This window comes from Taurulus bubalis (assembly GCF_910589615.1).
Source record: "Taurulus bubalis genome assembly, chromosome: 5".
In the NCBI taxonomy this organism is placed as follows: Eukaryota; Metazoa; Chordata; class Actinopteri; order Perciformes; family Cottidae; genus Taurulus; species Taurulus bubalis.
In genome coordinates, this window is record NC_136593.1 from 13,995,021 (window position 1) to 14,006,665 (window position 11,645).

Below are 11,645 nucleotides of genomic sequence, written 5' to 3' on the forward strand. Positions count from 1 at the left end.
TTAAACAATGACATCAAAATATCCCATAATTTATTATCATAAGTTTATTAGATTGTTATATTGTAAACACATTGTTTCACATTTTAACTTGCCTAAATATATTTCACAGGTTCATTAAAGTGCCAACATTTTAAAAACATCTTCACAGAATATAATAGAAACTAAATATCACATGATAAATGACGACAGAAAAAACTACCGTTGTGTTTTTAATACCACTATAAATAATCCCAAAAAGCAGCATGGTTTTTCAAGAAAGAACTGCATCCAATTAAGTCCAATAGTTCACAAAAGTTGCTCTGCTTGCACAAAATTAGCAGGGCCTAAGCCTTTAAGAAGTTAACATTAAATGTAACAGCAGTAACTGCTTCATAAACAAACATTTTTCAAAACAATGCCATTGTCTGAGCTCTTTCATTCCCTTTTATATTGGTAATCAACAAAGTGGGAGAACGTTCTTCTTCATGTTTAAATATGAAGCTCAATTGAATCGCTCAAAGTCATCCAGGAGTAGTGATCCGTGCCACGGCTTGCTTGATTGTGTCTCTCGCAAGACTGTAGCGCTTCACAATCTGCCGTACATGTTCTTCTTCCTCACGCTTCAGGATTCGCAGAAAGTTGCACAACTCAGGAAAACTGAATGCATCCCACTGTGGAGGAGAGCAATGTCCCATTAGAATCATGTTGACTGACTATTTCAGAATATATTATTACCATGTGTATCATATATCAGAGCCAACTGGATACGTACATTTACTTCCCCTGTTTCATTCTCTTTCAAAACCAGACTCAAGACTTTTTCACTGGGGCCAGCACACAAGCGCAGGTAGAGGGGGAACGCATCGTCGGGCAGTTTACGCATGTACACTTAAAGAAATAAAATTCAGCACTTACACTTAACTTACAACTTGGTTCTGTTTTGTTTGACAAAAACTGCACATTATTGAGGATCTTACCTTGACTTCGTCTCTCAGCGCGTTCAAACAGGGCAAACTTGGCCGGGTTGTCCACCACAGTGAACTTGTTGAGCAATGCCTCGATGACTTCTCGTACACGTGTCTGTGAACTTATATGCAGGTGCTTGGCAGTGTCTTTAGGGAGGTAGAAGGATGTCCGCCGCTTCATATGTCTGCCCTGCTGATCTTCCTCCTGTGTGGAGCACAGGCTCTGGGGGGGAGGCAGAGAGATGGGACGAACTAACTGAAAGTGGACCTTGATGAAACCAGTGTAGGACCCATCTTTATTCTGCAAGTAAGAAAGATATACTATATTTTTAGAATGAGAGTTAAATGCAGTGCAAACTATTAAATATGAATCAATTAAAATACAGTTGAAGTAAACATTTGTGCAATAATGAATATTTTGTGGGAAAAAAGGTTATTAGTCACTCACAACCACCATGTAGAGACTACTGATGATCTGTGCATTATACTCCTTAACCTTATGTTGAATCTCACAGACCGTCAACTCCTGTTTACCCAAATCGATCTGTTCATCCTAAAAATAAGAAAAAAGCAGTTACAGTACAGCAAATAGGCCACATGAAGTCAGCAGAAAGCTTGTCCTCACAAGTGAGCATTGAGGATGAAGAGAAGGCGACAGGGAACAGATGCATGTAAGTAAAAGTCAAACCAATTCAAGCATTTTGTTTGTGGATACAAAATAAGATATTCTGATCTTGTGAAAGAACGATGTATATGCAGGAAAAATCCACCTCCAGCTCTGAACTACTGTCCTCCTGACTGCAGAATGTGTCACTGGCTGTGCTTCCCCAAGTCATCTCCGTGGTTCAGGTAAATTGTACTAGATTTTTGTCATTGCCCAAATCTGAATTTCTGGAGTTGTAAATCTGAATTTTCTTAGCTTTCCCCTGTCTCTCTCTCTCTGTCTTTCTCTCTCTCTTCTGTCTGTAGAGATCAGATTATACTAACATCTCTTTTGACCTTAGCATTTACATTTGCTTCTCCCTGACAATAAAACATCACAAAGATGTCTAAAGAGCCAAACCACTCCAAGAGGAGATCTGCTCAAATCATCCTGAGAGGAAAACTTTTGCACAATGCTACATATCAACATCAAACTGTAGTTTCCTATCATATATTATTCACCACTGACGCCAATTCCCTATTCTGCCACTCCTTTATGCTGCATTTTAACATCATGATAAATCAAATGTTGCTATACATTTCCCATTTTATTTATCATCAATATTGTCTGAGGGAGCTGAAAAACTGAGGGCAACCAATCCTTTAATTATCTGATAACTTGTGCTGGACCAAGATTATTTTGTGTGGTTCCGAAATAAAGGCAGCTGCCTCATTGTGAAGTTGTTAAATTATCCCCTCCTCTCAGCTTTCTCCTAAATCACTTTCTGTATAGATGCATTGACAATGAGGAGATAATAAAAACAGCATCCTTGAGGACATATGGTACACTGATACGCTGCAGTGGACAATGTGGTAGCCTCCATCTGTGCGATTATAGCTTTTTTCCTCACCACATTTGTGTCTGTCTCGAGGGTGTCAACAGAGAAATCTTCCTGGTCTGTTAACAAACTTTCATCTGTGCTGCAGTTCAGCTGGATGAATGGTCGGCAGCGGTGGTGACAAGTGTAGCTGCAGTCTGAGAGAGAGAGAGAGAGAGAGAGAGAGAGAGAGAGAGAGAGAGAGAAAGAGAGAGAGAATTTGGGTTCTTAGTTATGCTTTGGCTAGCGGTCAATGCTTGTTGTGGATTTTCTTCAGTAATCAGTCCCTGTGCTGAAAAGCATCACACTAACCTAGATGCATTATCTGAGGAACATGCCAAAATGTTTGTTTGTACAAAATAAAAATTGCTCGTTTGATGTTTAATGGGATGTTAATTGCAGGCCGTTATAACTCACAACGGTTTCTAAGTGCTACAGCAGTTATTATTATTTCAATTCTTTATGAACTGGGACAGAAATGCATGAAGTAAAATGATACAGACAAATGAAAACACTCCCAGGGACTATATGTACAACATGAAGCTTGACAGAGCTTCCTACAGTTTGAGACAAACTCTGAGATAAAGTTTCTCATGAATGGAGAAACAATGTGAGCATCCTGCATTGTCGTGATACTGGAAAGTGAAGATTGTGTCACAGCTCTGTCAGCTTTGGACACACACATCTTAGTTATGATCGGGTTACAGAGCTGGTCTTTAATTTGAGGGCATACGTAATTTCTGATTAGACTAATGGATTTATCTTCATACCAGTGCAATTGATCAACCTTGAGTAAAAAACTACAGTAGTTCACAATGTCATAGCTCATATACAGGAACATGATGATTCAGGCAGTCTAATAAACTGCACATATATGTGTCTCATGCAATACATATAGTGGCTGGTTGAGTCTCTTTGCTTTGTAGGTCAACGGTTGCAGAAATAAATATGCTCATCGTGTACACACCAAACATAAAAGACAAGCCTGCTGTTATTCTATATTTTTCTTATCGCCTAAATTAAATATACCACAATACTTTCCAACCTATCTCTGGCTCTCAGCGCCAAGACCATTTGTTCATACTCAAGGCTTTAAAATTGTTCCCTAATATATACTTTCATTAATAAGTATGACTTATTAATTTACCTGGATACTGTAGTTTTTATCAAATGTTACAAATAGGTGAGTTTATTGGGGACTATTTTCAGTCGTGGATTCATACACATTTTGTGCTCTATTATGTATTTATCAGTCTATGGTGAATGTGGGCCTGACTCAAAATGAACTACAGTGCACATGCTGATGGGATTAAAGGAACATGTCGCTCAATACAACATTTGGGCTGATTAATATGCTTTTAATAGTTCTGGAACAGAGGTACTCACTGGCACAGCGTAAACTTTGCTTGTAAACACCCCAGATGAATTCTCCACACAGGTCACACCAGGTGAGATGGGTGTGACTGTAGGGCTGGAAGTCATGACCCACTCCAGCATGTCCTATCTGACACCGGGGTGCCTCGATTCTGACGCTGTCTCCGAGCAGACGGACGACATGGAAAGGGCTCGGCTGACCGGGGTTGACAGGTGGGGCTGTGCGTGCAGTGGGAGCAGCCAACTCAATGGGATCATTTACACTCAGATCCTTCAACTCAATCAGCTCACATTTAGACATCCTGTCCCTGATGGAGACTCTGACATGTCAAGTGAACCCTTGCTGTCCATGAGCCAGTATGGTATACCCGGCAAAGAGAGGAGACAGCATTAATATGTGCACCGTTGCATACTTAATGAGGATGTGGTGAACGTGGTGCTTGGGTTAAATGTACAGGTCGGTCCAGATTGGTGTGATGTGAAGAGGAATGGGTGGCTGCTAATTCCGTCTGAGCTGCAAGACAGTTTAAAATCATACAGAAGTACAATACAATCAAGACATGTATGGATCAGTTTAACATAAAATAGTCATCAGCATGTTTAAATCAGTTGAAGTAGAACATTCTTATTGTTAAGATCAACACATTCGGTCATCATGTCATCAGGATGACACTGTCGACACTGTTTTGGGGTATGGGCTTCACAAATGGAAAAACAAGAGATTAACCTCTGTTATTTGATGCCAGATATGATTATAATAAAATATGGGACAAGATGACTACTATAATCCTGTACAATCCTGTGACAACTCATGCTGTTTTATTGTGTGTGACACTGAAAAAATAATGGTGGGCCAGCACCATTTCATTCATTAAACTTGTTGTACATTAAACTATGCAGCAGTGTATGAAATGACCTTCACCCACTACAACATTAATAATACTGTTTATACAGTCAGTGATGATACATCACAATAATTAATAAAACATGATAACACTGACAGGAGTCATTCTGCTGCACAATGCTGATACTTGTGTATTTTAAAGAAAGGAAGACTTTGAATAATGGACTTTTCCTTGTAATGGAGTATTTTTACATTGAGATATTGCTACTTCACGAATGCCTCTTCCACTTCTTGTGCAGGGATTGTTAAGCAAACACTGACAGTGGTTTAACTACATTCCTCTGTGATGTCACGGCGAGGAAATGTCCACAGGTGCATCAGAAATTTAGTTTCGTGAGTTTCTCTGTGGAGCTGCATTGTGACTTGAATAAGAACAACCCGGGGCTCTATCTGCCAAGTGGGTCACCACACGGCGCAATTATCCACACAGGGCAACAATGTCGCCTTTACTGGATCATCCATGCAGACTCTGCTGGTTTCGTCATGAACTACTATATTGTGAAACTATAAACCCAATAAAGTAATGCTTCGACCTATAAAGTTTCTGATTATTCGTATTGAATCTGCATGTGTCATTTGTTGCAGGGGGCAGCCCCGTCTGTAACGGGACAGCCCAGTAAACAGCCCCGTCCTGTCCGAAACGAGACGACACCATCAATTGACAGTGACACCCGAATCAATGTTCGGATTTGCTGACAGACAAAACGTTGAAAAAAGGACCTTACCTCGTTTAAATCATCATCGCCACTTATCGCAGAGGAGATTCGGAGAGTGAACGCAGTTTGTAGTTCGTATTAACACTGAGCTGTCCCTCTTCCTTCGCACGTACTTCAGTTTGCGCATGCACATTGTGAGTGCGGGATTACCTCCTAATCCCGCACAGTAGGCTATGTGTATTAAACTATGAGGGGAAGCGCCACAGGAAGAGCCCGCTCTGTTCTCACACACTACACTACTGCATGCATACTGTGATGGAGTGGTCCATAGAAAGGTTCACACTAAACACTCATTGTAGTTTTCTGGTTATAATTTATAATATGTCATCTATATATAGATTGAAAGTTTTTTTCATGGTGAATAGATCATGTTCTTATGATTTGAAGATCATTAATAAACCATTAATAAAAACAACGTTTATAACAACTTGTATAACTCCTTTGGGGTTTATTAGAGTGTATAAAGAATAATTGTAACTGTATTATTACAATGAAAATGTGATGACAATGTTGTCTCTCTCTCTCTCTATATATATATATATATATATATTTATTTATTTTCCGACCGATGTCAAGATTTCCGACCGTTAGTCACTGAAATGTGTTTGATTTTCTAATGAATGCCACTATTGATCAATGTGTAACTCAGGGAGGAAGTCAGTTTGAAATTAATAGACTGTTTAATGTTTAATTAAAGGGCCATTTGGAAATCCCTCAATAAGGAAAAAGCCTCCAGGCTTAAATATGGGGACAGATGACGAAGTGCCCTTCTTATCCCTCTCAAGCCAATAGGTTGGAATACCATGTGCTATACACAACCACTAATTTTCTTATTTTCTTCAATGAGTTGATTCAGTCTTTGTAAAGCGAGAAAGAACAGACCCTGTGACAAAGAGTGAATTTAAAATAAATCTTTTGTCTCATGTGATGTTGTGTCCACTGAGTCCCTGAGTCATGTGCAGGACAACTCTCATTCCTTGATTTTTCTGAGTGGCTCCTCCATCAGGCTTCCCTGTGTAGACTATACTATCAAAAATGTGATCCTCACATTCTGAAACCTCTTCTTCTTCATCATCATCATCATCATCATCATCATCATCATCATCAAAAGCTTCTCTCTTCCAAAATCAGGATCTTTTGGCCACCTTGATCAGTTGTGACAAGAAACAACACGGGCAAAGCTATATGTATTGTGTCCTGCCCCCAATTTGCAGCTGGGATGGAGTATGAGCAAATAAAGATTGGTTCCCGCAAGACAGAGGGTAAAATGAGCTGGAAAGTTACAGTGTGTGGACATTGAACATGTGTTTTAAAATAGGTTTCTTCAGAGAAAATGAGCCAAGGCCAATTGCTTGAGTTTGAAAAAATAATGATCCATTTTTTATTTTGTTGAGTAAATAATGTGAATACTTCATCCACCACTGTTCAAAAGTCAATAAAATAGAGTAAACATGAATGCATTACTCCGACCCTGAGTCTCATATCAACTGGAGTTCATATGTGAGTAAGGACTTATTATAGCCTACTACTTATCATTTTTATGTTATATAGAATGCCATCATCTGGACAACACGTGCCTGAGTAATGAGTATTGGTCACAACAGGAACCTGGATGGCACACAATGAACAAAAACATAAGCATGAAGAGACCAAATGACACTGTATCTGGTGAGCATAATCATGTGTCCATACTAAATAATGTGTGTGACAGAGCGGGATGTCCTGAATGAGCGTGTTGTTGTTTGTTTGCTTTGTATGCCCAGTATGGGCCGGCCCTGCAGAGTCACAAGTTTATGAGAGAGTAATTGGAGCACAACTGACCACTGAATGTTGGATGTGAAATGGGTGGTCGTGAGGCCGAGACATCACACCAGCACCAGCCGGCTCAAACCAACAACACACACCCAAACTGTGGTAGTTTGAATGCACACTTTGGGGATTTTTAGAGTTAACCATTCAAATGCCATAGTAATGGACACAACTTTCTTTGCAACTGTGTGCCTGCAGCTCCAGGCTTGATGCAACCAGAAAAGAAGAAAAAAAATGCATATATGGGAATGAAATCTTTCCGGGAGGAATCCACGTCAGCCAGGCGCGGGTGCGTCAAGTTCACCAGTTTAACCACAGGAGACTTCCGGATATTCTGATTTCAGAATAAAGCCGTAATAACATTTTGGACAAAGTTAACTATTAATTTGTATTAAAAAAAGATGTGGACTCACTTCTACAAATCCTCTTATTCTACAAGAAAACACCAGAATAATCTTCGCTGGGCTGTGGGCTGTGTGAGGGCTTGTAAAATCACTATACAGATGTAAAGGCGTAGTTCCCACATTTTTAATCTGAAAGTGCCACCTCAATGTTGTACCTAAAAACAAAAAACTCTCATGATGTATTTATTGTGGAATAGTAATAAAAAGGTCTGTGTGTAGTTTAAAGGCCCTACAAAACCCGCACATGTGTTATCACTTCTTCTGGCTGTATAGTCTTCTGCTCAGGTTGAAGTTTCTTGAATGGAGTGACGGTGGATCTGCAAGAAAACGCTTTATTCTGAAAACAACTAACCGGATGTCTTATTATTTTCTGTCCAGCAAAGTTACCCATAGAAGCACATTGGACTTCATTGACAGAGATAAAGTAATCTGAATCTTCAAGTTACCACCATGAGACACTTATCTGTATATGTAGGATTCTGCTATTAAAGTCCTGTCTTCTATCCTGAAAAGCAACAATACTTGAGCACGAGGAGGTCACGGAAACGTTTCATTAATTACCACTTCCGCTTCTGTTGGGCTAAAACCAAAGTTAATTTCAGGCGACAACCTGGTGTTGTTGTTTGTCGATTGCTGTTGAACTGCCCACGTCCACATGCATTGTGTTTAATATGGTCCACAACACAGAGACCGGGTCTGAGCTTCGGGTCTACGGTTGGACCAGAACCGCTTCCGCAGTTCTGTCGCACTGTCTCTGCGTCGTCTTCACGGTGTTCATCGCAGTTCTGTCCCGACCGGGTACAAGTGAGTGCTCTTTGTATGCGAACATCTGGTACATGGTAGTTTGTTACTTGTTGGAATACCATTTGTCAATTTGATTTGTTTCTTTGTTTGTTTGATCTGTTTGTTTCATTTTAGGTTTGTTTTCATGGCATCCTTTCTTCATGACATTAGCAGTAAGTTGAAAGCTTTTATCATAAATATTTCTCATATGTTGATAATTTAAGTCAATTTGAATATGTAAATTGTAATGAACATTCTATATTTTAAAGACAATACAACAATGACAATGATGGTGAGAAGCATCCCCATGTATGTATTTATTCATTCCTTTTCCCAATAGTTCTCCTTCTTCATGACAGAAGCCATCCTTCTTTTCTCCCCCCATGGCTCCCTGTTGAAAAAGTTCCCACACAAGACAAAAGGTCGTGTTCACTGGATCCTGCAGGGCCTATGTGTGTCCTGTGCAGTCCTGGGTCTGGGAGCCATCTCTTACAACAAACACCTGAATGGTAAACCCCACTTCACCTCGTGGCACGGTCTGCTTGGCCTGCTCACGGTGTGTGTGGTGGGGCTGCAGTCTCTGGCAGCCGCGCCTCTCATCTACCACTCCCTGGCCAAAGGCTGGTCCTTGGCCAAACTCAAACGCTACCATTCAGCAACTGGACTTGTCACATACCTGCTGGGCAGTGCCAGCCTGCTCCTCGGGCTCCGCTCTGCCTGGTTTACTGGATCAGTCGGGGAATACACCTGGTACCTGTCAGCGCTCTGCTGTGCTCTCAATGCCCTCATCATAATGAACCAAGTCAGCAGTGCATACACGGCTAAGAAACGGCTGCAGTCCTGACTGAAGACACTGTGCTGACACTCAAAACACTCACTGATTACTTATGCAAGGTTTGTGGCATAGATTTCATTAGTCACATACAATCAGTTTGGTTTGCATGAACGTTATAAGGGGAACTGATGACTGCAGCAGCACTCATCGTTCAAGGTTATGAAGCACCAGCGCCACATGAAGATAAATCATTTTTGCTTTTAAAAAATAAATAAAATATGGAATACATAGGACCATTGAGAACACTTGAAGTCATATCTTTGTTTTTTTCCCAAGGATTTCTTTCTATTAACTTTCTCAGTGAAAATGACAAACTGGGATTTTAGTTTTTGACCAAATGCTTCCAAAATGAATGATATTCCCATTGGCCACAGCTTTTAATTAAACTGGTGAACACGGTAAACCTTGTACCTGATAGGAATTAGTATAGCATTTTACAAAAGCAGTGAGCTGCTAAAATGCCTGTAAATTGAATAAATTACATCAATGAAAAACAAGCGGTTTATATTCTCTCTTGCAAACTGTGCAGTGTGAAGGGTTTGACAGTTTTTAGATCATAGTGGGAGATACATTTTGAAGAAAGTACTCTCAAAATAAAAAAATACTATTTATTCATGACTTCAGTATTTCTAAAATGCTTCCTATTGCCCTGAATTTATGAAATATTGTACCTCAGGTAGCTTATTATCTTGTCTTTTGACTATTTATGATGCCCTTCATTACTTGTGTAAGCAGCTTTTTAAGTGATAAAACACTAAAGATGTCGTAAATTAAAAGCATTTGTAAATGATTCACGATGCAATAGAAGAGTGTTTTATTGTTAAAATAACATTGATAACACAGTCATATTCTGCTTCGATCTAGGCTGCATATACGAAATTCTTACTGAATCAGCCGTCAATGGGTCAAAGTGAACAAAACGTTAAAAATGTAATTACAAAAAAGAATGTATTTTCCATTATAAATAAATAAATTTTGGACGTTTACATTGAAATAAGGGAAACAACTGCCAATACGAAGTTATAAAAAACATTTAAAAAAACTGAAATATTTCCATGAAACAGAAAAATGCATGTAATTGACAAGAAATGGCAGACAGGTTTTGTTTTATACATTGATGATTCCCAAGATTCAAATACGAAATGTTTCCAATGAATCAAAAAGACTGAGAACAAAGACATGGCGTCAATATGCTGTACCCCGCCCAGTTCACAAGCAGATATGCTCCTTTTGTAAAGTCCCAACTCTACCTTCAAATCTAAAACAAACCATCACAAGTTCCCAAAACATGCTGAAGAAAACTTCTATCATCCTTGATATAAACGCAGCACCGGGAACAACAACAGGGAACGAGCCAGTAGTAACAAAAAGTGAACAGCGGAAGCTAAATGTAACTTCATAGGGAATCTGTTGCCTCAGGTTATCCAGTGTTTCCTAAAGGCCAACAACCACTGTGTCTAGCCTATGTCACAGACGAAGGAGAAGGGCTTCCTTAAATCTACGTACCTTGAGGTGTCATCACAACAGAAACACAAAGCTACTCCCTAAAGCACCGCAGACCGACACTACCGACAGAAGCTACTTACACTGCACTGCTTTTAAAGACGCACCTCTGTGAAAAGCTACCACACGATGGCACGGTCAGTTTGGTAAGGCCACCACACCACCTGACCTCGTTCTGCAACAGTCACAGGGGGCTGAAGTGAAACGTTCACTATCTGCTTTGATGGTTGGTGGCTACATTGACTGAAGGTTTTAGACACTCAGGCTGCATGAATGCAATGTTTCCTACAGTTTAGGTAATATTTGTTCTCAGCAAGGTTCTGAAAAAAAACCCATAAGAAAATTAGGATCATCAAATCTACATGTAGGGTGTAGGCTGTTTGATGGAGGGGACACTTAAGTAAAAACTGCAACAACAAAAAAGGCAAATGAGCAAGCAACATAACAATTAGCTTTCTTCTCCCTTTGGCTTCCACACTTGCTGCTTTTCATCACAATGCTGAATCTGCCCAATACCGGTTTTGAGTTTCTCACCCACTGTCTAAATGCTCAGTAGTTCTTCCAACAGATTTGAAAAAAGGATGTACTAAGATAAATGCTCAAGACTCAAGACCCCTTTGTGTTATTTAAGGCTAAAAATGAAAGAACACAGTTCGAATCCTCGTCCCAGCCCCTGTGTTATCAAAGGCTAACATGAAAGTACATTCATTTTAGTTTTAAGGGGGGGAAAGGTAAATTATCAAATTTAACATCAATTTGTTTCCCTAGCATCAATGTGAGAGGTGTTTATCATCATGATAGTCACTGTAATAATAAACCATCTCCCTCCAACAAAAAAAATCTACACACTGCA

At 39.7% G+C, this 11,645-nt stretch overlaps 2 protein-coding genes across 2 annotated transcripts; one reads left to right on the top strand and one right to left on the bottom strand.

Annotated features, from left to right (window-relative positions):
• Positions 1–32: 32 nt before the first annotated feature.
• Positions 33–4,139, bottom strand: rassf1 (Ras association domain family member 1; the record flags this gene model as incomplete). The annotated part of the gene is made up of 6 exons (XM_079218599.1): positions 33–650; positions 752–867; positions 957–1,245; positions 1,393–1,497; positions 2,498–2,622; positions 3,851–4,139. 6 exons carry the CDS (start codon positions 4,137–4,139, stop codon positions 501–503), a joined length of 1,074 nt encoding a protein of 357 aa, XP_079074725.1. The 3' UTR covers positions 33–500.
• A 4,203-nt stretch (positions 4,140–8,342) lies between these two features.
• On the top strand, positions 8,343–9,935 carry cyb561d2 (cytochrome b561 family, member D2; the record flags this gene model as incomplete). Its single annotated transcript, XM_079218968.1, has 3 exons — positions 8,343–8,475; positions 8,590–8,627; positions 8,795–9,935. The coding sequence occupies 3 exons, from the start codon at positions 8,343–8,345 to the stop codon at positions 9,296–9,298; spliced, it is 675 nt and encodes a 224-aa protein (XP_079075094.1). The 3' UTR covers positions 9,299–9,935.
• Between the last annotated feature and the right edge of the window lie 1,710 nt (positions 9,936–11,645).